This window comes from Bos javanicus, chromosome 13, assembly GCF_032452875.1.
Source record: "Bos javanicus breed banteng chromosome 13, ARS-OSU_banteng_1.0, whole genome shotgun sequence".
Taxonomy (NCBI): domain Eukaryota; kingdom Metazoa; phylum Chordata; class Mammalia; order Artiodactyla; family Bovidae; genus Bos; species Bos javanicus.
The window spans coordinates 66,427,929-66,455,230 of NC_083880.1; the positions used below are offsets into that span (position 1 = coordinate 66,427,929).

The following is a 27,302-nucleotide window of genomic DNA, read 5'->3' on the forward strand; positions in this document are numbered from 1 at the left end:
AAGCCATGGGAGCTGAGAAACGCACATGTCTCCTCTCTGAAAACTTTCAGGCTCCCTCCTGTTCACCGCCTGGCCTGCCCTCTGCTCCCCAGCCCTCAATCCCACCATCTGCTCTCCAGAGAGCAGATCGAATTTTCGGGCTAAGGTACTCTGGCGCCAAGGACTCTGCCCCTCCATACTACCCTCTGCCCCCCCACCAACTCAGAAATCCAATACCATTACCCAAACGGACTGCAGCCACATAAAACCACAGAGTAAAGTTTATAAAGCTTTATTAAACATTTCAAACAGCTGTGCAACGAACACACCAGAAATAAAAGCTCTAGAATAGCAGTCCAAATGTCCCACAAGTGTGGCCTTGAGGTCCCATTCCCTAGATGGACTGCCTCCGGTTCTGTCCTCTGCCTGGCCCATCTCCCTCCTGCTTCAGGCAAGAGAAAGATGGATGCTTTAGATTGGAGGAACAACCATGCTGATCCCCAGTGGGCAGGGGCCAGGAGACAGTCTCGTTTGCTGACACTTTTACTGAAGCGCAGAAAAAAGAAAAGAGCAAGTGACAGTCACAAAGTCTTCCTGTGTATTCTTCGTAAGGTACAGTCTATACACGCGCAGGACTGGAGGAACTCCTGGCACGAGGGCGATGGCCACTGCTCGCCTCTGTCTCGTCTGAATCACCTCGGAGTCCAGTGTGCTGGTCACTCTGCAATCCCCATGCTAAATACACACTGTAGAGGCACCTATGAGCTAGCTATTGTGACACCTCAAAATCAGAACACGTTCGATAAAGCTTCTTTAAAGGGGATTTACAACATGTACTTGTACAGGTACGTAAACACACACGCAGCACGCACAGCACACCACACCAAAAAATATCCAAACACGTATCGAGGGGATCCTGGCTGTTATGAAACACACAAGTACGCTCCCATTCACTCGGCTGGGGACTGCTAGATCTACATAAACACACTGCACATCAATCCTGCAGCGCATGCATGGGAGACACAATGAGGCCCCCCTCCTCACGACAGTTGAAAGGCAGGAGGAAGGGCAAAGGAAGCGAAGCTGGGTGGCTAAGCAGGAGCTCAGACCCCTGGATGAAAATCTGTTACTTCTTCCTTCAAAATGACTTGGGGGAAAATACTGAAGATCTGTGGCCAGCAGGCGAGACACAGTGCTATCTAGCCTGTCAGCTGGGAAAGAAAGATGAAAAAGCGAGGCTCTCGGGCGTCAGCAATCTCTTTATATTCGAGATAAGTGCAAAAACGAGCACTGTCTTGAACAGGTGCTCCCCAAAAAAGGAAAGGGGTAAAGAGAACTTACAGGAAGCCAAGAGAGGGACGGAGGAGTCAGTAATACTCGGAAGGGAGGACAGAGGTGACAATGAGACTGGCATTTTATCTGCCCCGGTCATGCTGGGGCAGTTGACCAGGATGGGTGCAGATGCCTCGCGGGAATGCGGCGAGGGGGGTGGCCATCCTGCCAGCCGGGGGCCAAGATGGGGACAGAACACACACAACCACAAGACCACCCACGACTACAGGACTCTACAATAAAAGCACCGCTCAGTGCCCATTATTCACATTATAAGGATAAAACATCACAGGCCAAAAAGGCGCCGTCAGGAATGTGGCACCCGCGGGACTGCGGGATTTGAAACTCCAATGCTTTATGACCTATGTCAATGCCTCCCCTCCCGTCTTCTGCTTCCTTGGAAAGCTAACTGGGCTGGCTGTTAGGTGCCCACGACGCCGGGGTCGTGCGCCGATTCTGGAAGCGGGGAATCGGAGCAGTGGTACAGGAAACAGTTTCCCCAGCAGCTATAGCAGATGAGGAACAAGGCTGCCAGGAAAACCAAGGCACAAATTGTGCAAGGCTTCCGCTCCAGGAGGAAGCTGAGCAGGTAGAAGCCCATGAACATGGAGTGGCTGAACCACAGGGCGGGGTTGAGGGGCTTGGGGATGAGGAGGACGGGCAGCAGCCACTGGAGGCAATACATGATCTCTGCCGGACAGGGCCTTCGCCAAGGCCACCGGGCACCGCTGCAGGAACCGACCTAATAGGAGCTAGCGGGCGCGGGCGGCTGCCCTCTGCTTTCTTCAACCCTCGCTCTCCAGGAGCTGAGCCGCTGTGCTCTCTGGCTGTCAGCCCGGGATCACCAAGGCAGCAGGGATCCTGAAGAGAAAAGTCAACACAATAGACAAACAGACACAAAACAGACAGACAGACAAACAGACAAAAAAAAAAAAAACAGGAACAGAATGTATACTTATTTGGAAAAATGGATCATGGTTAACAACACCAAATGTGAATGCCCTTTCCTCCCTGCCCTCCCATGGAAGTCTACTCCTCTTCAAGCCACCCTTTGAAGAAGCATCCTGGGTATCTCCCCTTCTGGGGGGGTGGGGGGGAGCTCGGCCAGAGGGCTCTAGGCAGGTCCGGCACAGTGGACTGGCTTTGCCTGGGCCCTGCCCAGCAGAGATCATGTATCGCCTCCTGGGGCTGCGGCCCGTCCTCAAGGGGCCCAGACCTCACAATACCGCCCTGTGGTTGCCACCGGATGGCCATGGGCTCCGTGCTGTGCCCCCGCGGAATAAGAAAAGGATTCTGCCTGTAGTCTCTTTCACAGCAGGTGCTTGGTGTAAAGTAGCCGCGCACCGCAGGCGGCAGATTGCAGGCAATGGTTCCTCGCAATCTCTGCGAAGCTGCCGCAGCATCTCCGAATATTTTGCTTTAAGATGGCAGCCCAGAACGAGCTTGGCTCTTTCAAATAATCCAGTGTCATTCTGCCAAAATTTGCCAACTTCTTCGAAAGTCAAAATAGGAAAAAAAAAAGAAAAGAAAAAATCACCCTTCTGCTTCATTCAACATGACCACTTGCCCAAGTTCACTTACGCTCTCCATCTGCCGCCGGCACTGTATAGAACTTGCCCTCCATACGATTTTAATCAAAATTAATTGTCTATCCATATTGGGGCAAATGCCAGTTGGCGCCTGTGCCAGGCAGTCGCTGGAGAGAAGTGCGCTTGAGCGGCGGGCCACTGGTACGCCAGGGCCGCACTCGCAGATCGCAATCCGGTCTTCCTGCCGCGCCTGCTATCTGAACCGCAGCAGCCACGACCCTCCCGTGGCTGTACCAAAACCCCGCTCCGAACTCCAGGCGTCCAGCTTAACGGGTACAAAGAACCTCACGGGCTGAGGAAGACCTACCAGGGCCTGGGGGTAGGGGAGCAGAGGTTGAAATAACTCACCTAGCAGAAAACTATCCCAGAGCGCCTTCAGACCACTACTTTGGAGAGCTTATCCCATCCCTTCCGCGCACACAAAGGCGCCATCCCGCCCACTTCCCATCCCACAAGGTAGACACCCGGTGACTATCGCTCTTCCACCTAGGGCTCAGTGTCCTGGCTCAGCTCCCTACAACTGCCACGGCTGCAGATTTAACAACCGTAAGAAGCGGGATGTGAGGAATCCCCGAAAGGTTCTGCGCGCAGGGACTCTTGCAGAGGACGTGGGCTTCTAACACATTGAGTATTAGAAAAAGAATACTGAGCAGGGGACTTGTGAAGTCAAGGCTTCTAGAAGGGGCACCTGTTTTTGCTCCGCGGGGCAGATGATCCCTCTCTAACTTAGGTCCCCTTGATTTTCCACCTGAGCCCAAAGGTGCGATATTGCGCAGCATCGGACACTGGGCTCGAATCTGCAGGCTTGGGGTCAGAGAGAGGGGTTCTGCTACCAAGAAGTGCGCGCCTCTACTTTCACCCTATGCGCTAACTCAGAGTTACATTTCCCCTCCATTTTAAATTAAAATTCAAAGAGCGGGCACAGCGGAATCTTCTGGAAAGGGGCGAAGATGAACTCAGGAGGCGGGGGTCGATGTGGAAAGAGCAGATGGATTATTTTTTTTTCCTCTTCTGACGAATGAGGAGCGCCCCCAGCTACCCCTCCTCACGGACCCCCCGCCCAAGCGCGCATGCGCACTTGGGCAGCGGGCAGATACTTAAGGCGCGGCCACCGCGGCTGCAGCAGTGCGCCCAACAGCGGACTCCGAGAGGCCAGCGGACCTCGGAACCGGCAGCACTCGCTCTCAACCACCCACCCACCAGTCTCGGAACCATGGCGGCAGTGGCGGCAGCGTCGGCTGAATTGCTCATCATCGGCTGGTACATTTTCCGCGTGCTGCTGCAGGTAAGCATGCTCGGGTTCTGGGTGGGAGAGGGTCCCGATGCGCGTCCCCAGAACCGGCAAGCCCGCGTTGCAGTTGCCGCATCCCAACTCGTCCTGCCCCAATTGCCGCGATCCTTGCCCGCCCAAGTGCCGCGGGCGGCACTGCACACGCCCCCGCCCGTTCCCTGCGCCCTCCTCCTTGCGTAGACCCTTCCCAGTGCGCCCGCTCGGGAACAAAGAGTTGGGGCGCGGCGGGCGCCTGCCGCTGATGATCGCCGAGGCTCTTAGCGACCAACGTGGTAAGAAAATCCCGCTACACCAGATTCGACCCCAGGAGGGAGGCGGGGCACTTCTGTTTTGCGAAGAGAGACTTTACCGCTCACAAAGTGAAATTTTTCTGCCTTAAAAAAATTGCGCATTGCGGAAAAATTTTCCTTTAGAAAATACAGCACTTGCGGGGGTGGGACAAAAAATAAGTTAGAAAAAGGCATTTCTCCGGAAAAAACCCAGCACTTTGCAAAAGCCACGAATACAACAAATCAGAAAAATTCGCGGGAAAAAATGAATTAGAGAAATCGCGCATTGCAGGAAGAATCAGACAAAAGCACTTGGAAGAAAAAAATAATTAGATAAAAAACGCACTGCAGAAAAAAATTAGACAAAGGAGCTAACAGAAATTATGAATCAATAAAAGCGCTTTGAAGAAAGCAATTAGAGGAAAAGGTTCTTTTCAGGAAAAATAGGGGAAAAGTGCTTCCGAAAAAGGACAGTTCGCTTTATTTAAAAATAGTGAAATTGCTTTGTGTAAAAAGAAATAAATTAGAAGAAAGCGCTTTGTCCATAAAATCATCTACCCTAAAAGCACCCCTTGTTGGAAGAATTCCCTGCTAAAGGAATCCTTTGCCAAAGGAATCGCATATTTCCTTCAAGGTGTTCCTGGAATGCTGCATTTACTGGGTAGGATTCGCTTTTCGAAATCCTCCAGGGACACAGCCCATTGCGAGAAGTGAGGTATACCTAAGTTGTGGGTCCAATCAGCTTGCGGCCATGCAGCCTTCAGCACAGTTGGAAAAGCTCCAGCTGCCCTGACTCGTGGACAAGCTGCGCCCGCACCCGCCTCTCCTCATTGGACAGGCGGGCGGGGCAGGGGGCGGGGCGGGGGCGGGCCCGGCAGCGCTGCAGACATTGCGGGTGACCGCCTCTAAGGGCAGGTCCTGGGTCTCTCACTCACCACAGGTGTTCAGGTACTCCCTGCAGAAGCTGGCATACACGGTGTCGAGAACCGGACGGCACGTGCTGGGAGAGCGCCGCCAGCGGGCCCCCAACTGAGGCCCCAGCCCCCTCCCCTGGGCGGCCGTGTCACCAGGTGCTCCTGTGCCATTCCACCAGCATGGGAGCCAGCGCCGCGCGGGAATGGGGCGTCCCCTGTGCCCTCTCGCCAGAGGAGCACTTGCCAAGGTCAGTGAGGGGCTGGTAGGCCCCTGGAGAAGCAGCACCGACAATGACAACAAGAGATCCCTTCCCCACCCCTTTGCACCCCTCCCACTGCGGGTGGCCTAGAGGGAGGAGCGGGGCTTAGGGGGAGCAGACTCCTGAGATCTGGGCACAGGCAACGCATTCAGATCTGGACCAAGTCGGGACAGCACCATCCCAGCCCCGCAGCCATGGCCATGCCAGCAGGCCGCACCACAGAGATCCAGACAACTACACCAGCCAGCAGAATGGACATTCCAACATCACCAGCCGAAGCCCTGAATCTCGGTGCAGCAGACGAGCGACAACTATGTGCCTGTGTGGCAGGACTGGAGGGCAGAGGGTGAGGGGAGAGGGTTAAGAAGCAGAGCAGGGCCCTCACTGTCCTTTGCCTACGGCATGTGCATTCCAGCCTTGCTGCCTTTGCTCCCTCGATTCCCCTTTCTCCCTCACTGCCACCCCAAAGAAATGTGTCACTCAATTTGGACCTACTGAGCACGAAAACGAATCCCATCTTTATCAAAACACCTTCTCCAAGCCCCCAGCCCCTCACTGATCTTGAATCCCCCAGGTCTCATGCAATTGTGGTCAATATTGTGGTAATTGCTAATTGTAATTGCTAATTGTAATGACTGAATAAGTGTGCATTAGTTGTGTCTCCCCGGCTAGATTGTAAGCTCCTGGAGGACAGGGACCGCCTCTACTAAAAATAAAAAAGTACCTCCCCTGTCTCGCACAGTGTCCCAGGACCCTGCGGGGCAGTGGAGGCGCACCAAAAATTTTGTCTCCTGTCACTTCTTGTGGCTTCAACACATACTTCTAAGATACTTCTAAGACTGGTCTGGGTGGGCACACTACTTGGGGTGGGGGAGGCAACAAAATGGGAATAAACCTTCACACACCCAGTTTCATCTCAACACTGTCCTAAGAAAAAGGACCTCACCCCCCACCACCCACAGGAAAAAGGGGAACCATCTTCACTTGTGGTCTCGAAATAAGGGACCACTTATCCCTCCCCAAAGGGGTGGGCTTCACTCATCCTGGGATAGGGGTCTTGGCAAAGATGAGGGGGGAAAAGATGGGAGAGGGGGAAAGGTGGGAGGGGGGAAACATGGGAGGAAGGGAAGGGTAGAAGGAGGGGGAAAGGGGGGGAAGTGGGAGGAGGGAGAGGAGGAGGAGTAGAAAGGTGGGAGGAGCCCTACGTCCCTGAGGGTACTAGGGACCAAGAGGGTAATCAGGAATTGAGAACACAAAGTCTTGGGGATCCATCTAGGATCCCCAAGGAAATAAGCATGGGGTACACAGGTTTGGACACTACTGGTGTTCTGTCGTTAGTCAGGTCTGACTCTGCGACTCCATGGACTGCAGCGCGCCACGCTTCCCTGGGATAAAAGGTGTGGTGTGGCCCTCCCCTGCCCAGCTCACCCCTTCAGGCCCTATAACCTCTACCAGGACCACGACATGGGCATCCTGCCAGGCCGGCCTAGTCCCCCAGGGCCTCCTCCCCAACCCTCAGGAACCTCTCTCCAGCTCACTTTCCCCATCACTGGGTTCTCGGCTTCTCCCACCCATAGCCTCCATATTCTTAAGGGTGCTTACCAGGTCCCCGACCCTGGGCTCTCCCCTGCCATCATGCCAGGGTGGGTAGGTGGGCTGGCTGCTCAGCTCCTGACTTCTCTCTCCCACTCCTCAGTGAGTCAGGGCTTCTTTTACGTGGGGTCAGCTGACTGCCCCACCAAGTGGCCCTGCCGCCTGTTCAGCCTCGTCTGTGGCTTTATATGTTCCTGTCACCACACACCTGTTCCCGGGTCAATATCCAGGGAGTGAGTTGGAGGGCCATAAATCTTTCTGCCACTTCCTTAAATCCCTTAGTCACAGCTGTCGCAAACACTTCTGGAGCACAAAGGACCTCAATCCCTTGAGCCTCATGTTGCCCGCCCCTAACCCAGGCCCTAGCATTTCTCAGGCCAACCACCAGCACCTTCAGAGGCACCTATAACTTGAGTTCAAGGTCAGAAAACTAAGGGGGTGGAGGGTGCAGACCTCAATTCAGATAGTGGCCTTGCCTTGGTCAGCCCAGGGAACCTGGTCAGGTCACTCCTAGTCCTCCCTTTAGTTCCCCTCTGTGAAAGGACTGCTAAGATCCCAGGGAACCCCAACCTGCTAGAAACATTTGGCCATCATAGAAACATTCGGCCATCAAAGTGGCAATCAGGACTCAACGGGACTGGGGATGTGCAATCTGAGGCTTGGGGTGGGGATGTAGGATCCAAGGCTCGGGCTGGGTGGTTCCAGTCCTTACCACAGCCTGAAGGCGGGGCAGATCTCCTCATGCCCCAGGGTGACTCAGCAGCCGGCAATGTCCACACCTCCCTTCTGAAGCCCATATCTTGGCAAGCCTCAAGACTGGGAGTATTCGTGGTTTTCCACACTAAACTGGGAGACCCGTGAACATATTCCAACACCTGTTCTCAATGAAGGGTGCCCTTCCTCGCAGAGCCTTCAAGGGGTGTGCCCCATGGCCCCAATGCCCCAGATGCTCTAGTCTTGGCCCAGGTATAAGGCAGCCGGGCTTAGGGAGACGAGATGAGGCAGCATGGAAGTGTCTGGATGCTCTTGACACAGTAGGCCCCCCTTTAAAAAGGCAGGAGGCTGCTGGCAGCCCCAGGGCTTCCCAGATGATCCTGGCGAAGCCCCACTGCAGGGCTTCCTCCATCCATCCATCGGCAGGACTCTGAGTGCGGCATGATGAGATGACAGACTCCCCGGCCAGGGCTGCCCTGGTGAGCTGCACTCACAAAGGTGGCTTAAATGCGCAATGTCCACTCCCCCCGCCCTTCTGCCCCGCATCAAGCCCTCATGTTATGGGAGGAAACATAGTCCACTGGAGGAGACGGAAGGAATATGTTCACTTTCTACTCCTGTGCAGTGCTTAGAGTCTGGTCCAAACCTAACTTGTTTATACAATTTTTTTTCCAGAAGCAATACCATTAAAACATTTTATTCTGATAGAGAACAATGGGAGGAGTTAAAAATGACTACAATTTTGTTGCAAAGCCCTTAGTCCACAGCACCCCCCTTTCCTTAAATTTTCTTTACCACCCCCGCTTTGCCCCCACGAGACCAAGGATAGAGCAGATGAGTTATGAAGGAACTGGAATGGCTGAGTGGGACTCCAACAGCAGGCAAGGCTCTTGGGACGAATGCCCCCAGAGGATGTTAGTCTCTTAGCCTAACCAGCTTCAGTTAAACCCCAGAGGGGTTTAGGTACCCTGACCGTTAAGAGGTATGGGGTGCTATGTGACACCATTACCTCTCCCTGTGGAACATTTGGATTGCGATGGAAGGACAGGTTTCTTGAGCTTCAGCTGCAGGACAGCAACAGCTTATTACGCGTGGGTTGGAAGTGTGAGCAGGTGTGCTGTAAGCCATTTGCTAGACAACTATTTTCAAACTTGTACCTACTCAGGAGCCAGCACCCTAAAGTGAGATTCTAAATTTGCAGTTACTTTCACCCCCAGAGATTTAAACGTGCACACACATACAAAACATTAGTCTCACAACAGTCTTTTTCCCTGGTGACCTCTGATTTCCTCTATAAGCCCCAGAGACATGCCACCATCTTCTCTGGTTATGGTCCTGCTCAACCTCCCCTCTCCCTTTCCCACGGGGCCCATTCCCCAGCAGGATCCAGATTCCAGAGCATTCCCAGAACAGGAAGTCAGAGAGGCAAGCAACACAGGGTCCTTGGTATATCTCACAGTGACAGGCTTGAAATGGAATGCATATGCTTCGAAGATAAGAGAACAACAACAGAAAAACACAACCAAACCCAGGCTTCAAGATTCCTCTTTGAAACAACAGATTACAGACAAAAGGTTAAACTGTTATTCGCAGAAATTCTACCAAGACCTGTTTTAGTTTTACACAAGTGATCTGGTCACTGGAAACCGACCAGGGCTCCGCAATCTTTCAACAGCTTTGGTTGACATTAATTAGTCTCTGATTTCAAACAAACAAATAAACAAAATCTAACACTTGGCATTAGCACTTAAGCTGGAACTTTTTTTGGGGGTGGGGGAGGTTCTGGCTTTGGTGTTGCCGTCCAGAAGGCTGAGGGGATGGTGGTACCATGTCAGGCAAGGCAAAGAGAAGTGGTCCCCAAGACACCAGTTCCCTGTAAGGGATAAAACACGATCCATACCTATAAACAGAAAGACCATTTCTTTCCTAAGATAGACCCCAGTGTGCCCCAACATTTAGCGTTGCAAAGGGACATGCAGGCCTGGAAGGAAATTAAAGAAGCTGTGGAAGAGGGAAGGAAAAATCAACTGTCCCCCATCCCCCATTCTTTCCAGGCCATTAGTGTGCCAGGCATTTCATTCCTTCAGCTGCCTTTGAGAGCCACTCCCCATGTACGTTGTAGGAAAGGGAACGGGTGTCTAGACTCGGTGTAAAATTAGAGAGACGAAGAACCACCCGCGCCCCAAAGCAGAGCGTCAACCTATCACCCCAGACACCACGGCGGGGACCCGGGGAGGGAGACCCTTTTCTCCCCCCTTTCCCCCACGCCCCTTCTGATTTTAAAAAAAAGAGGAGGAAAAAGCAACTGAAGTGGCGGGGACAGAGTGACAGATCTCTCACAAGCTGGGCCCCCTGCCACGGGTCCCAGGGGCTGAAGACACGGTGGTCGCACCCCCAGCCCCGCGCTCCCCGGTTCTGCCTGCCCCTTCCCGGGAGCTGACAGGCGAGCGCTGACCTTGGAGGCCAGAACGAGAACCCAGGAGGCCCGGGACCCGCCCTCGGGCCGGGAAGGTAGTTCCCCCCATCTCCCGCCCCCCACAAGGCCCGGCCCTGAGGCCAAACAGCGCGATCACGTGACACCGGACAGGGGCGGCCCCCAGGGTGCGCGGAAGGAAAACCCCAGAGAGGGACCGGACGACGCCTTAAGGTGACCCCGAAGGGACAACATGGCGGCGCGGTCGCATGAGGGCCTCTCATCCCGCCCCCCGGAGGCCGACGCCACGGTACCTGCGAGACCCGCCATGGCGCCGCGGCCACTGCTGTCGCCTTCGCTGCCGCGACCCTCTTCCACCTCAGCTCGCCACCGACGCCGCAGGAAGCCGGGGAGCCGCCCCCTTCGTCTTCTAGTCGAGCCGGTCGAGGACCTCTCCTGGAATCGGGCTGCCTACATCAGACGCCTGATCAAGCGACCTAAATTCTGGGGGCTCGCCCTGGCCTCATACGCTCTTCACATTTGCATAGATGACCATTTGAAGGTTTTTATTAGTGTGTGCCGAAATCTGCGGGCTCTGGACGCTTCAAATCCGAAGAGTTTTTGATCAGGCGCATCCTGAACAGCCCCGAGTCACAGCGCCTTTGGTCCCCTTATGCATATGCAGTAGATTGTGATCTTTACACTCAGGGAGCGGAGGGGGTGTACCCTAGTCTCCGTAGGTGAGCACTTCCACATTTGGGGATGACCCGTGTCCTGCGGGGAAACCCTTAAGTCGGCCTCCTCCCCTGCCCCTTTACCAAGGCCAGCGGTCAGGAGCGGAAATATTCCGGCTCAGAATTTACGATTTGACTTGGATCAGTACCTAACTTCCCCTTGTGCTGTACTTTGCTACTTGCCTTGACTCCTCGCTTCCCCGTCTGATTGGATGCCTACATAACAGGGTTGCTTATAGGAATTAAATGACTCAATGTATCCATTTATTAGCTGATTAAACACATTCCTTGAGCACTTACTATGTAAGTGCAGTGCTAAAGGCAAGAGGATAGAATGGAGAGTGACATAGGCACTGTTTTAACTCAAAACGCTGCCTGATTAGTGGGGGAAAGTCGGGGAGGGTGGGAGACTGGTTATCAAATTACTTACGTGTGGAATCTAAACTATGACACAAATGAACAAATCTACGAAACCGACGCACAGACATAGAGAACAGACTTGTTGGGGGGAGGGGGATGGATTTGGAATCTGGGATTAGCAGATGCAACATATAGAATGGATAAATAAGATCCTACTGTAAAGCACAGGGAACTGTATTCAGTATTCTATGATAAACCATAATGAAAAGGAATATGAAAAGAACTGAATATATATGTGTGTATAACTGAGTCACTGCTGTATAGCATAAATTACATTGTAAATCAACTATATGTCAATAAAATTTTAAAACATCAAAATGATCACTGTTAATAATTTTAATCAAATCAATATATAATTATGCATGATGGGAAGTGCTGGGGGGGAATGAAGAGTGTTATGAAAAATTAATGGAGTCCTAATGTAGGGTGAGGGCTTCCCAGGTGGCTCAGTGGTAAAGAATCTGCCTGCCGATGCAGAAGATGCAAGAGATGCGATCCCTAGGTCGGGAAGATCCCTGGAGAAGGAAATGGCAACCAGCTCGGGTACTCTTGCCTGGGAAATCCCAGGGACAGAGGAGCCTGGTGGGCTGCAGTCCATGGGGTTGCAACTGGACACAAGGTAGCAACTAAACAACAACAACAAATGTAGGGTGAAGAGTGAGGGTGGACTCTCCTTGGGAAGCTGGCATTTAGGCTAAAAACCAAGGATAGCTAAGAGTTGTTTGGGGCAAGACTGAGAAGGGAAACGTTCTAGGCAGAAAGAACCACTTGTCCCAGATGTTGTGGAGGAGGGAAGGAGCCAGTGAGGGTGAGGAATGAGCAAGTAGAGCAGATAGTGCTACCTAATGAATTTGGATTTTCCCTTGAGAGTAAGGAGAACCATTTGCATCATGGGAATCATACCAGGTCTGGGTTTCTGAAAGGCCACCCTGGCTTCATGGCTCAGGAAACACTTTCAGTGGGTGTGGGGAGACCAGGTAGAAGGCTGCTGAAGGTTTCCAGATGCCAACCTGTGACCCTGGCAAGGTTGTGGCTTGGGGAGGTGGAGATGCAAAGAATCTCAGATGGGATGTGGGTGGTTGTTGAAGCATTAGTGATGACACCTCCATCTTTGCCTCGGGTATGCAGGAATGAAAGAGTCCTTGACTAAGGTGGTAAAGCCTGCAGAAGGCTCAGATTGAGGGGAAAGATCAAGTTTGGCTAAGAAGGCAAGTTTGAAAAGCCTGGGCAATGATTGGATTGAGAGGGTCAACAGGCCGTTGTATATGAGACTGGGGCTCCGAAGAGAGTTCTGGGCTGGAGACACATATTTTGGTAGCATCGACACATAGCACGCATGTCATGGGTCTGGATGAGAGCCTAGAAAACAAAGGTAGATTTAAAAGTAGGCAGAGGAGGAAGAGACAAGAAAGGAGGCTGAGAAGCAGTGACCCAAGGGGTATGAGGAGGACCAGGTGAGCATGGGATCCCAGAAAGAAGGTTTAAGGGTGGAGGGAGTGTTCAGTGGTGCTGACTGCTGTGGAGGAGGGAAATGGCACCATTCGGTCTGGTTACCAGGGGGACTTATGGATTGTATCCTTTATGATTCTAGTTCCAAACAGAAGACCCTAATTCACTTGGCTTAAAAAAATAAGTACCCTGCCACTCAGTGGTAGATTAATTGAATGGCTTGGCCACGTCCTCACAGATTCCATCTCTCAGGTCCATTCCAGGTCTGCCCCGCTGTCCTCATGTTGGTTTCATACTCACGGTCATGAAATGGCCACCCTAGTTCCTGGAGTCCCATCCACATCAAGGAGGTGACCATTCCCCCTGGAGGTAAGACTCAAACTAGATGTGACTTCTGTCTTGCTGCCTCTGGACTGAGGGATCTGTGTACTCAGGCCAGGTGCACCCAACATCCAACACTGGAGGAAAAGAGGAGTCTCATAATGGAAACTCTTGTTTAGAAAAGAGAAAGGCTAAGCATTGGCAAGGGTGTGGAGCGACCGAAACTCTTGCACACTGCCTGTGAGAGAGGAAATTGGTACAATCACTTCAGAAAACTGGCAGTTTCTGCTGAATGTAAGCAGACACCTATGCTATGACCGAGAATTTCCACTCCTTGCTTTTCATCCAAGACAAATGAGTGCTTATTACAAAGAGACTTGTGCAAGGATTTAGAAAAATATGTATTTGATTGTGTCAGATCTTAGTTGCGGCACACGGAATCTTTTTGGCATCACTTAGGACCTTTCCTTGCAGTGCAGGAACTCTAGTGGTACTTGGGCTTCAGTAGCTGCTCTGTGGCACATGGGAATCTTAATTCCACCACCAGGGATGGAGCCCAACTCCCCTGCATTGCAAGGCAGATTCTTAACCGCTGTACTGGCAGGAAAGTCTCTTGTGCAAGGGTTTTCATAGCAGATTTATTCATAGCTCAAAGTGGACATAACCCAGTGTTCATCAGCAGAAGAATGGATAAACAAATTATGGCATGTCCAGCCAATCGAATACTATGTTTATATATACAAAAGTACAAATTGTTGGAAGTCCCCTGGTGCCCTAGTGATTAGGAATCTGGGCTTTTACTGCTGTGGCCTGGGTTCAGTCCCTGGTGGGGGAACTGAAATCCCACAAACCAAGTGGCATGGCATAAGAAAAAAAACTACGAATTGCTGACTCGTGACAGTATAGATTATAGTCATGTAGAGTATGTGGATTGAAAGAATCCAGACGCAAAACAATACATTATGTATGATTTCATTCACAGGAAGTTCAAGGGCAGGCAAAACTAATCTACGGTTCTAAAAATCAGAATAGTAGTCACCTGGGTCAGAGGAGGGCATAGAGATGGGAGAGGAGCAGGAGGGAATTTTCTGGAGTGCTGGCAAAGGTCCATATCTCAGTCTGGATGGTGATGATGTGGGCAAAAATTCAGCAAGCTATATCTTAAGATTAGAGGATTTTATGTACTTTATGTATGTTATATCCCAAGAAAAATAAAAGCTATTCAGAGGGAGGAGGAGGAGGTCCTGCCATCCATGGTGTGCAACGTGTGCAGCTGAGCAAAAATCAGAACGTGCGTTTTTGGAGGAACGTCACCTTCCAGCGACCCTCTGGGCATTGACAAGGTCCCAGGGGCAAACCTTCTCTCCCTCAGGGCCCAGAAAACAGGTGAAGGTGAGGCAGGGCCTCTAATTCATAAGGAACTGACTTCTCTTCCCTTTACCCACTGGACAGCTGCACCCATCCCCCTCCCGCCCAGCTCTGTTCCAGGTAGTAGAAATGATACCAGCACTGAATTGAGGGACCTGGAAGGTCTTTCTGCCCTCAGATTTTGCTCAAAAGACCTGAACTTCCTGCCAGGCATAGCCAACCTGCCCTCTCCCCCAGATGCCCAGACTCATCTGTGACTCCCACCCTCTCCTGCTTCACGCCTCCCACATCTTGTCCATTCCTTCACAATCTCCCCTCAGGCCTTTCCTGGCCTCACTATCAAAGCCTTGGTCCAGACCACAGTCCTCTCTTTCCTTGACACTGTATTGGCCTCCTAGCAGGACTCCCTCCTCACGCACCCCCCGACTCCCCATCTCACCCAGAATCACCATTCCCCACACTGCAGCCAGGATGATCCTTCTAAGATAGCCTTGTCACTCATCCTCTTGAGGGGGTGATCCCCTCTACCCGCCACCACATCTTCACCTGTCAGTAGCCTCTCCAGTGTCGAAGCCCCAGGTCAAACGCTGCCTCCTCCACAAAGCCTTTGCATTCATTCAGCAAACATTTACTGAGCACCTAAAACGTGGCCCAGTCCTGTGCTAGGCATGGAGAATAGAGAAACGAGGACGACAAACACCCTATGTACACAGTCCAGGGAGGTAGGTGGTTACGCAACGCCCATCTGTGGGCACTTCCTGCATCTGTTAACTCTCACTTGGCTACAGCTGCTTGAGGGCAGGGCTCATTTTGAGGTCACTTCTTGGCCTCAGAGCCCAGGAAAGGGCCTGGCAGGAAGGAGGAGGCAGTAACTGGTAAATGAATGGGTGGATGGATGGATGGATGGATGAAAAGCCAGGACAATCTCTGCCCTTTCTCATTTTCCTCCAAGCATCTGATTTAGCTGGTAACCAGGTCCATGGAAGTTGGTTGGAACTGGATGGCAAATCTGGAGCTAAATGATAACGAATCAGCAAAAGGTTGTTATTTATAGCACAAGCTTTGGGTAACCGATAAGACCTACTTTCCTATATCATCATTCCACATGACAATTATGTTTTTTTGCAGATCGACATTATTTCCTTATCAAGACAGGAAAGTCAGGAAATTTAACTGGAAGAGAGTAATAGTTATTTGCTAAATCACCAAAGAAGCTACGTGATATCAAAAGATTTAAAATGTAATAAGACACAAATATATATCAAAACAGAAACAGACTCACAGATGTTGAGAACAAACTCATGGTTATCAGTAGGGAGAGGGAAGAAAGGAGGGGCAAGACAATGATAGGAGATTATGAGACACAAACTACTGTGTATAAAAATAAGCAACAAGAGTATATTGTACAGCATGGAGAAATACAGCCATTATTTTGCAATAACCTTAAATGGAATATAATCTATAAAAATGTTGACTCACTATGCTGCACACCAGAAACTAATTTTGTAACTCAACTATACTCTAATTTTAAAAATGTAATAAAAAGCACTATTACCAAGCAGTGAGCTCTGGTAGCACAGACTGTAGCCAGAATGCCAGGGTCTTAATCCCACTCTGCATTCATTGGCTGTGTGACTGAACAAGTGACTTAACCACTCTGTGCCTCGCGTTTCCCATGGGTATAATGAGGAAAACTTGAGACTCTGTCCCGTGTGTTTGTTCCTGAGAATTCAAGAAGTTCATGCTTAGAATAGCACTTTTTCTGTTAAGTGAAGTATGTGAAGTGAAAGTCGCTCAGTCATGTCCGACTCTTTGCGACCCCATGGACTATCCATGGAATTCTCCAGGCCAGAATACTGGAGTGGGTAGCCTTTCCCTTCTCCAGGGGATCTTCCCAACCCAGGGATCAAATCCAACTCTTGTGCATTGCAGGTAGATTCTTGACCAGCTGAGCCACAGGGAAGCCCCTTTTTCTGTTAACAGCGTCACAAAGTTAGCACTCAGAGCTACCTATTAATACCAATGGAGTCCCTTGGACAGCAAGGAGATCAATCCAGTCAATCCTATAGGAAAACAACCCTGAATATTTGTTGGAAGGACTGTTACTGAAGTTCCAATACTTTGGCCACCTGATGCAAAGAACCAACTCACTGGAAAAGACCCTGATGTTGGGAAAGACTGAAGGCAAAAGGAGAAAGGGGAGGCGGAAGATGAGATTGATAGCATCACTGACTCAATGGACATGAATTTGAGCAAACTCTGGGAGATAGTGAAGGACAGGGGAGCCTGGTGATCTGCAGTCCATGGGGTCACAAACAGCTGGACACAGCTTAGTGACTGAACAGCAACAAATGGACGGAACAGGCTATCCCCAGGGCTGGATGAGCTGTGGAACCCTGGTGAGGAGGGCGCCTCCCAACCATGGCCCTTAAATTTGTCATCCTTAAGGAGGCAGGACAAGCGGAGTCAAGTCCCAGACCTGCTATCATGACCTTGAGAAGTTCCTGCCCAAGCTGTCTTCAGTCTCTCCCAGGTCCTTTGGTTCCAGACTTCAGGGCTTCTACATTTGGAACTTATGGCTGTTTTAGCCTAGTCTGTGGCGACATCTAGTGGTAATATGGGGAAATGCCTGACATTCTTAAATTGTCTTCAACCTATTATTAACTGTATGAATAATACAGTTAACAATATTAACTGTATGAACAATACCTGTTACATTCTTCACCAGTAATGGTTAGATACTCCCTATGCTAGACACTGAATGTTACATGAGTTGTATTAGTTAATTTTCAATGTAATTCTATAAGAAGAAAATTGTTATTACCTTTATTTTACAGAAGAGGAAAGGAAGATTCAGGAAGATGAAGCCAGGAAGTTGCCTAAGGCTACACAGCTGTAGGTTACAGAACTGGATTTGAATCCAGGCCATGTGGACCTGAAGTTTGCATTTTTAACTCCTCTATGTCAGGCCTCTGCATGAATGCTGAGAAAACATGAAAAATCATATTCCTGCCTCATGCAGAACATAACTATAATCTATAGCTGTTTTAGGGACAATAAATGAAGCTTAGACTTTCATGCTTGAATAAGCTGTAACATGTCTCCCTAATATTCCTTGGAGAATTTAGGACCGAGGGGGCTTTTCCTTCCCAGGTGACCGAGTCAATCCCAGAAGATAATGGGATCCTGACAAAGACTCACTGTAAAGCCTAGATTGCAGAATCCCAGTTGTCATTCATTCATCCAACCCTACAACAAACACTGAGTTCCTAGTGTAAGCCAGGCATCATGCTAGGCTGTAGGGATACAGTGGTGAACAGGAACAAAAAAGCCCCTGACTTCACCGAGCTCACAGTCTGATGGTGGAGGAGCCAGACATGGAGATTACAAGCTGTCACTGTGTGAAGGAGAAGAATCATAAAAAAGCGGACCTAAGGTCCCTTTAGTGTGAGGGAGACCAAGGAAGGCTTCCTGGAGGTGGTGACATCTAACTGGATTCCTGAGGATGAGAAAGGATTATGAATACAGGTGACAGTATTATAGGAAAAGAGAATAGAATTTGAGACAGCCCAGAGGTGAGAGATCAGGACTGGTCTAGAGAACACAGATAGGTCAGTGTGGCTGGATCTGTGGGGGTGAAAAGAGATTGACCTGGTCATGGTCATATCACACAAGGTCTTAAAGGAGTTTGGGTTTTATCCTAAGACAATGGAGAGCCTTTGAAAGGCTTTAAGCAAAATACCTGTATCTTTAAAAGATCACGCTAGGTGAAGTGAATAGATTGGAGAACCAGAGAGGTTGTGGGGAGGTGGTGGGGAGGCCGGGACAGATGTCTAGGTGGTGATGGTGGCTTCATGGAGGGTGGAGGCAATGGTGATGCAGGGAAGTGGGCTGGTTTGTTTCTTTGGAGGCAAGGCTGTTAGAATTTGCTGGTTGCTTAAAATGTGAAGAGATAAAGAAAGGAATTGAGGATGATTCTTGGGATTTGTGCTTGAAAATGGATGGACTTACTGAAATGGGTAAGACTGAGGGAATAGCAGGCTTAAGGAGACTATATTGAGTTCAAATATACCCCAGAGGGTAGAGATTTGTTGTTGTTTTGTCTGTCTAGGGTTGTGCTGCGTGATTGCCCCAGACACAGGGATGGGAGGAGGTAATAGATGCAAGAAGTGCTGCGGAGAGAGACCATGTTAGGTCTGCGTGTTTAGGATCATGCCATCGACTCTCTCTGAAGAACCAACATGAGGAGAAAAGGAAATCAGAAGCCTTTCAATACTTAGTTGCACACAAGAATACTCTTTTGACTTTCCTTGGAGAAGCCAGATGGATCCACATGTCCATTAACACAGGAACTGGCCAGTGAGTCCATCAAGGTGAGGATTTGAGGCTCAGGTTGATGTGACTGTGAGAAAAGAGTGCAGACTGTAGCCAAACATTCCTGCCTAAAATTTGAAGTGTATACTCCTTTGGTGGAAAGCAGTGGAATTTCAGCTAATTTAAGTAAAAAGGAAATGTATCAGCAAAATCTTGGGGCTCATGGAATTAAGAGGCAATTGAAAGAGAAAGTTTCAAAATTTTTCCCTCCTGCCTCAGGGCCTTTGCATGTGCCACACCCCCTATCATTTTCCTGGAATATTGTCCCTCCCCTTCTTCATCTGGCTGAGCCAAACTCATTCTTAGGTCTTAGTTTTATTGTTGCTTCCTCAGATGCTCTTTCTGGTTTTCCAGATGATTTCAGGTGCCCATGATAGATGCTCTTCCCAGTAGCAAGTGCTTTTCCTTTGTATAGTATTAATAGCTCTGAGAGATGAAGAACCCTTCTCCCATCACTTTGCAGACATCTGTAAATAATTTGACACAGTCCATGAAAGGACTGATCCTGGGGAGTGCCTCATATGGTTTCCAGAAACAAAAGTTTGGTATGCAAAAGCCACGACATGTTGATAAGGAATTAATTCTCAGTGTCTGACACTGACAGAGAAGGGGGTTAATACCACTTTCCTGAACTGTCTACTGGATACCATCACTTGCATATCTAGCAGGCATTTCAAACTCAGTATCCAAAACAGAAATCCTGATCCTTCCCCTACTCCAAATCTGCTCTGCCTGCAGTGTTCTCCGTCTCAACTGATGGCAAGGCTTCCCTTTTCTCCTTTGAGTTATCTTTGACACTTTTCTTACATCTGGTCAATCCCTGTGACTCCAGCTTTGAAATAACTCCAGAATTCAACCACTTCTCACTATTTCTGCCACTAATATTCTAATACAAGTTACCATCATCTCTTACCTGGGTTATTGCAAATGCCTTCTTATTGGCCTCCTTATTCCAGCCTTGCTCTGCTGTGGTCAAGAGTCAGCAGCCATGGTGATTTCATTAAAAAATAAATCAGATCATGTAAATACTCTCCTCGGAATCCCCAATGTCCCTTTAATCCTAGCAGATTCTCCCTGCTCCCCCTCTGACATCACCTCTGCAGCCCTCCAGTCTCGTGTTTGTTTCTCGCAAATTCCAGACATCTTCCTGTAAATCTCTGTTCAAGTACCATCTATTCAACAAGGCGGACCTCACCATCCTATCTGAAACTGCAACCTATCCCACACTCAGATCTTTCTCACTCAATCCTATTTTTTTCCCACAGCACTTACCACCTTCTAACATATTATGTAATTTATTCATTCAGCATGTTTACTGTTTATTATCTGTCTTCTCCCTCCATGATGTAAATTTCATGGGGGCAAGGATGTTTGCCTGTTTCATTTCCTGATATAAGCCTCCTTTCTAGCAGACCGCCTGGTGAAATATTTGTTGAATGAAAGAATCTGTGGACTATCTGAGTACATATATCTGAAGAGGGATTCTCACTGCTGGATTTTTAAAAACTCTGAAAATGAGAATCATTTGACAATGAGAATCATTATTGCCTAGAAGTTTATCTTAATCCCAAATGAAGTAATATTGAAATAAAGGGCTTCTCAGAAAACGAAGATCATGGCATCTGGTCCCATTACTTCATGGGAAATAGATGGGTAAACAGTGGAAACAGTGTCAGACTATTTTTGGGGGCTCCAAAATCACTGCAGATGGTGATTGCAGCCATGAAATTAAAAGACGATTACTCCTTGGAAGGAAAGTTATGACCAACCTAGATAGCATATTCAAAAGCAGAGACATTACTTTGCCAACAAAGGTCCATCTAGTCAAGGCTATGGTTTTTCCTGTGGTCATGTATGGATGTGAGAGTTGGACTGTGAAGAAGGCTGAGCGCCGAAGAATTGATGCTTTTGAACTGTGGTGTTGGAGAAGACTCTTGAGAGTCCTTTGGACTGCAAGGAGATCCAACCAGTCCATTCTGAAGGAGATCAGCCCTGGGATTTCTTTGGAAGAAATGATGCTAAAGCTGAAACTCCAGTACTTTGGCCACCTCATTCGAAGAGCTGACTCATTGGAAAAGACTCTGATGCTAGGAGGGATTAGGGGCAGGAGGAGAAGGGGATGACAGGGGATGAGATGGCTGGATGGCATCACTGACTCAGTGGACGTGAGTCTGGGTGAACTCCGGGAGTTGGTGATGGACAGGAAGGCCTGGCGTGCTGCGACTCATGGGGTCGCAAAGAGTCAGACACGACTGAGCGACTGAACTGAACTGAATAATTAGTGATATTGAGCATCTTTTCATGTGCTTTTTAACCATCTGTATATTTTCTTTGGAGAAAAGTCTATTTAGATCTTCTGCTTATTTTTTATTGTGTTGTTTTCATTGTTTTGATATTGAGCTGCATATGCTATTTGTATATTTGGAGAGATTAATTCCTTGTCCTTCATTCATTTGCAAATATTTTCTCCCATTCTGAGTGTTGTCTTTTCATTTTGTTTATGGTTTCCTTTACTATACAAAAACTTTTCTTTGATTAGGTCCCATTCATTTATTTTTGTTTTTATTTTCATTAATCTATCAGGTGGATCCATAAAAATATTGCTTCAGCAGAATATTAAAATGATTATACATCATGGTCAAGTGAAATTTATCCCAGCAAGGCAAGGATGGTTTGACATACAAAAATCGATCAATGTAATGCACCACATTAACATAATAAAGGGGGAAAGAAACCCCACATGACCATCTCAACTGATACAGAAACGTCCTTGAAAAAAATGCCATGGCCTTTCATGAGAAAGACACTGAACAAGCTAGTAATAAGGAAGCTACTTCTACATAATAAAAGCCATACATAAAAACCCACAGCGCACATCATACTCAACGGCGAGAGCCTGAAAGCTCTTTCTCTAATATCAGGAAAAATGCAAGGATGTCTGCTTTCACCAGTTCTATCCAACACAGTACTGAAGGTTCTAACCAGGTTAAGCAATCAAAAGAAACAAAAGGTATCCAAATTGGAAAGCAAGCAATAAAGTGATCTCTCTTCATGGATGATATGATCCTATATGTAAAACCTTCAAGATTTCACCCAAAGCCCTGTTAGAACTAATAAATGAATCCAGCCAATTAGCAGGAGACAAAGTCAACACACAAAAGTCAGCTGCATCTCTGTTCACAAACAATGAACAATCTGAAGGAAACTAAGGAAAACATTTCCTTTACAATGGTGCCAAAAAGGATAAAATATTTATGTGTATTTTTGCCACAATAAAAGCTTTTAAATAAGCTGTGTAGTAACTAAAGTGAGTAGAAAGATTGGCTGAGAGGGTATTAGAAAGACCCCAAGCCCCACCACCTTTCACAGGCACACCAAAATTAGAACTGCTGATAGCATAAGCATTGATGGAAAAGACTGGAACCTACCAGAAAAGATCTGCTACAACACAAGTTACAAAGAAGGAAGCACAACAAGATAGGAAGGTTCTCTCCAAGGAGTGAGGGGCCTGGGACCCACATCAGGTTCCCCAACCCCAGGGGTTTGGGCCAGGAAGATGAGTCCCCAGAAAATCTGGCTTTGAAGGGAAGCAGGGCTTCCTTTCAAGAGTCCCAGAGGACTGTAGGAAATACAGACTCCACTCTTAAAGGGCACTCACAAAATCACACATGCTCCAGGACCCAGGGCAGAAGCAGTAATTTGAAAGAAGCCTGCCTCGGACCTACCTGCTGATCTTGGAGAGTCTCCCAGAGAGGCAGGAGGCAACTGGGGCTCACCCTGGGGACACAGACACTCCCTCCCATCTTTGCAAGCTCATTCTGAAACAGATTAGACCCTACGGTCCTTGTCCTGCCCACCCCGTTGCCCTGCCCCGCCCAAACCCCCCACCCCATGTCCTCTGCCTGCCTTCTGTCTGTGGAAAACTTTAGTCAAAGAGTAAGTTTAATCAGAGAAGTGAGAAATGCAGAAACAAAGGGAGACAGTCTGAGACAAAATAATAATAATAATGTAGTCAAGAAGCATAGTCAAAGATCTTTAGTTCTTTCTCAAGGGCTCTAGATAATATTCTGAGCCATGAGTCATATCCTGTGAGCTCTCTTATAGAGTCTAGAACACCAGGTGGAGAAGTTAGCTACCTGACAACCCAGACTGTACCCAGGACACGAGCTGCTGCAGTTCTGAGATTTGGCCGCAAAGAAATGGGAACAAATGGACCCTGGAACTGAAGACTCACTGTACCTAAAACAACCAAGATGATGCTGGCCAGACCACTGATGACCAATCTGATGACTGTTAGAGAAGTTAGAAGATGTGCTGTCTCTGCATGTAGCTGCCTCGCACTTCTGTCTATAAAAGCTCTTGGTCCCTTGCTTGTTGGGAGTTGGGGTGGGGGTGTGGCCTTTGGACAGATAGCCCCCTACCCCACAGTTGCCAGTATCTGAAATAAAGCAAAGTTTCGTTTCCACCAACCTGGCCTGTTTGTTGGCTTTTTGAGCCGAATCCACATACACAACAATTCTACCATGCAGACGCTGGTGCTGGCAAGTGCCATTGTGGAATCCTCCCTTTAGCTTACCAGCCTCAGGAGCCAGCTGTGCCCCAGCCCAGCAGTAGGTACTAGTACTGGAGCACTTCAAGCCAAGCAACTAGCTGGGCGATGACACAGCCCCCCAACGCGCCCCCCCCCCCTCCACCAGCAGACAGGCTACCTTAAGAACCCCTAGCCCACACCTACTCCTAGACTCAGCCCTGCCTGCCAGAGTGCCCAGCACCCAGCCCCACATACCAGTGCATAAGCATTAGACCCAGGACCCCCAGGGCCCTGTAGCCTTAGTCTCTGGGACCCAGCTCCAGCCCCGGGTGGGCAAGTGCCAGTCCCAGGACAATGACAGCCTCCCAGACTGCTTAGAACTCTTGTCACTCCTAGAGAGTTTCAACGTTAATTCCTCACTGCGACCCTTCCGGCAATATGTCTTAGTTCAGGCTCCTCTCAAACAAACCTTGAGATAAGGATTTGGGGACAAGAACTTTAACCGGGAGGTGATCACAGGAAGCGTGTGTGGGGAGTTGGGAAGCGAGATGAGCGGGAAGGCCAACAGGGGGCGCTGTGACGGTGTGTTACCGCTGTGGACCATGGGCTCAGTCCCGCAGCGGACACTCGGAGGGACTATGTGGAGACGAAGGTATCTGAATGCGAAAGGCCCCATGGACGGGCGAGGAATCGCGAGCCGGGACTAGGGTGAGACAAGCGAGGTACCTAGGGTGCCAAAGCCAAGGAGAAACCACGAGGTACCACTTCACACCACCGCCCCACCCCACCCCACCACATCGCTCCAATCCAAAAGACAGACAAGAACAAGCGCTGGCGAGGGTGTGGAGGACTTGGGGCCCTCACATGCTGTTGCTGGGCTCGTGAAATGGTGCAGCTAGTGTAGAAAACAATTCCTTAAACGGTTAAACACAGAGTTAACATATGACCCAGTAATTCAGCCGAGAGAAATGAAAACACACTACCTCACAGAACCATATATGAATGTTCATAGCGGCATCTGTCATAATAGCCTCAGAGTAGAAACCACTCAAACGTCTGCGAACTGAGGAATGCATAAACGAAATGTGGTTTATCCAGACAATGGAATGTTATTCAGCCATAAAAAAGGAATGAAGTATTGACACATCCATGGTATGTTGGATGAACTTTGAAACCATTATGCTAAGTGAAAGAGGATGAGATAGTTTGATAGCATCACTGACTTAGTGGACATGAATTTGAGCAAACTCTGGGACATAGTGGAGGACGGAGGGAAGAACCCGGAAGTGGAAGAACCCGGTGGGCTACAGTCCACGGAGTTGCAGACGCGGACACGAGTTAGCGAGTGAACAACAGCAAGTGAGAGAAGCCAGTCACAAAAGGTCACATACTGAATGATTCCATTTCTGTCCACAACAGGCATATCCATGGAGACAGAAAGAGGATGAGAGGCTGCCTGGGGCTGGGATGAGATGGGAATGAGACAGGAAGTGACTAATGGGTTCAGGGTTCCTTTCAGGCTGATGAAGATGTTCTGGAATTAGAGAGTGGTGATGGTTGTCCAATTTTGTGAATATACTAAAAACCACTGAATGGTGCACTTTAAGAGGGTGAACTTTATAGTATTTAAATTACATCTCGATAAAGCGATTATAAAAAACAGTTAAGGAGGTGCTTGCTCTCAGATGCTGACTCGACGCTTGCACAACTGTGAGAATCTCAAATTTGGTGCTCCAGGTGTCTCCCTTCCCAGGGCACATCCTGGACTCATCTTGGCCCCGAGGGAAGATGGGGGTGTTTATCCTCCAAATTCTGATCCTCACTGATCCAGGGTCACCCTGGGCTTTAACTCTCCTGACTTGTCCTTGAAATTCAGCCAAGCTCAAGGCTATGGGTAAGTGACTCTCAGGCAGCAAGACACAGGAAGGCAGCAGGGTGTGTGTGTGCTGATGACTGAAGCACCATCAGCGATGTCTCCTCTATTCTATGTCATCTGCCTACCACCATCCTTTTTTTTTTTTTTAATTTTGACTGTGCTGGATCTTCATTGCTGCATGTAGGCTCTGGAGTGTGTGGGCTCAGTAGTTGCCCTGCGGCATGTGGGATCTTAGTTCTCCTGCTGCTGCTGCTGCTGCTGCTAAGTCGCATTAGTCGTGTCCAACTCTGTTCGACCCCATAGACAGCAGCCCACCAGGCTCCGCCATCCCTGGGATTCTCCAGGCAAGAACACTGGAGTGGGTTGCCATTTCCTTCTCCAATGCATGAAAGTGAAAAGTGAAGTCGCTCAGTCGTGTCCGACTCTTCACGACCCCACGGACTACAGCCTACCAGGCTCCTCTGCCCATGGGATTTTCCAGGCAAGAGTACCAGGGGTCAAACCCACATACCCTGCATTGGAAGGTAGATTCTTAGCCGCTGGACCACCAGTGAAAGTCCCTAGACACCATTATCCTTGTAACCTCATCTTGTTCTCCTTCTTACTCCAGACACCTTGACCTCCATGCTCATCAGGAAATATATCACTTTCCCAACTCAGGGCCTTTGCATGGCTGTTTTCTTTGCCTGGAACACTGCCCTCAGCCTTTCTTCCTGCTGTCTTCTTCAGGTTGCAGCTCGAATGTCACCCCACAAAAGGCCTTCTATTCCGCCCTATCCAAATTCATTCCTTGTCATTCTCTCTCCAAACACCGAGGGTGCTTTCTTAATACGATTTACCACAATCTGGAAGTTATATACTCATTTGTTTGTCTGTGTATTTAGTCCCTTGTAGGCTGTGAGATTCAGAAGAGAAATATTGGGTCTGTCTTGCTCATGACTGTATCTACCATGTCCTCCACTGTGCCTAGTATACAGAAGGTACTAAATAAGTATTTGTGAATGCTTTATGAATAAGACACACCTCAGACCCTTTTCCTTAAAAGAAACACCCCCAGCCACATAGGAAGAGGAGCATCTAAACAAGCTTCTATGACACCAGATGGTTTGTACTGTAACAGACAGAGGAGTGTGGGAAGCCAGATGAGAGAGAGATTAATTCTTCTGGGAGCTCAGAGAGTGAATACAATCTAGAAAGCAATTGCTATTTGAAATAGGTTTTGAAGGATGAAGAGGAGAGCATCAGGTACATAAAGATGTGGGAAGAAAATGTCAGGCAGAGGGAACAGCGTAGCTAAAAGCCTGAAAGCAGGTGAGTGCTACTCTAATTGTGTGTGTGTGTGTGTGTGTGTGTGTGTGTAGGGTGGCAGTTGAGGAGGCAGAGGAGGTGGAGGGGGTGAGGTCAAGAAATCCTCCAATACTGAAAGGAGTTTGGACCCTGTCTCACTGGTATAGGAGCCACTGAAGGGGGTTGAGCAGGGGTGTAGTGTGGCCAACCCTGGGTTATAAAGCATCTGTTTGAGGTGGTCTGGATGGGGTAAGGGGGATAGGAGGCAGAGAGGGCTGCCAGAAGAGAGCTGGTATTCCAGAGGGGAGATGCTAAAGCTTAGATAGAATGTTGAAGGAGTAGCTGGGGGCTGGCAGTGGTACCCAGAATCAGGCTCCCTGCTGACGGGAACAGCCCCCCTAGGATGCCCACCCAAACACCCACTCCTGATCCCCAAGAGGATACCAAGGAGGGAAACAGGAAAGAGGCTGGATCATTTTAGATAGAATGTCAAATTCATGATTTCACAAGGATTTTAAAATAGTATGGGATTTTAATAGTTTGTTTTGAAGATAAATGTACATAAATCAAACAGGCACGTCAACTTGA

At 49.0% G+C, this 27,302-nt stretch overlaps 2 protein-coding genes across 8 annotated transcripts; one reads left to right on the top strand and one right to left on the bottom strand.

Annotated features, from left to right (window-relative positions):
* Nucleotides 1–255: 255 nt before the first annotated feature.
* BLCAP (BLCAP apoptosis inducing factor) lies at nt 256–22,888 on the bottom strand. Of its 5 annotated transcripts, none has more exons than XR_009740486.1 (3): nt 22,746–22,888; nt 10,669–13,415; nt 256–2,172 (listed from the first exon to the last, which is right to left on the bottom strand). XR_009740486.1 is itself a non-coding variant. In XM_061437550.1 (2 exons), exon 2 carries the CDS (start codon nt 1,994–1,996, stop codon nt 1,733–1,735), a length of 264 nt encoding a protein of 87 aa, XP_061293534.1. In that variant the 5' UTR covers nt 1,997–2,172; nt 22,746–22,834; the 3' UTR covers nt 256–1,732. The 5 variants fall into 5 exon arrangements, 1 of the variants encoding a protein (XP_061293534.1); XR_009740485.1 differs by lacking the exon at nt 22,746–22,888 and adding an exon at nt 15,193–15,404; XR_009740484.1 differs by lacking the exon at nt 22,746–22,888 and having other exon boundaries at nt 10,669–12,867; nt 13,258–15,381.
* On the top strand, nt 3,993–6,416 carry NNAT (neuronatin). Of its 3 annotated transcripts, none has more exons than XM_061437547.1 (3): nt 3,996–4,185; nt 5,095–5,175; nt 5,401–6,416. In XM_061437547.1, the coding sequence occupies exons 1-3, from the start codon at nt 4,114–4,116 to the stop codon at nt 5,491–5,493; spliced, it is 246 nt and encodes an 81-aa protein (XP_061293531.1). In that variant the 5' UTR covers nt 3,996–4,113; the 3' UTR covers nt 5,494–6,416. The 3 variants fall into 3 exon arrangements, with proteins under 3 accessions (XP_061293532.1, XP_061293531.1, XP_061293533.1); XM_061437549.1 differs by having other exon boundaries at nt 3,997–4,185; nt 5,095–5,170; XM_061437548.1 differs by lacking the exon at nt 5,095–5,175 and having other exon boundaries at nt 3,993–4,185.
* Nucleotides 22,889–27,302: the final 4,414 nt, after the last annotated feature.

Excerpts from the sequence above, each read along its gene's own strand:
- BLCAP (XM_061437550.1), bottom strand. The coding sequence starts at position 1,996 with ATGTATTGCCTCCAGTGGCTGCTGCCCGTCCTCCTCATCCCCAAGCCC.
- NNAT (XM_061437549.1), top strand. The coding sequence starts at position 4,114 with ATGGCGGCAGTGGCGGCAGCGTCGGCTGAATTGCTCATCATCGGCTGG. Across the intron at positions 4,186-5,094 it reads TTTTCCGCGTGCTGCTGCAG|GTGTTCCTGGAATGCTGCAT; the intron begins GTAAGCATGCTC and ends ATTTCCTTCAAG. Across the intron at positions 5,171-5,400 it reads GACACAGCCCATTGCGAGAA|GTGTTCAGGTACTCCCTGCA; the intron begins GTGAGGTATACC and ends CACTCACCACAG.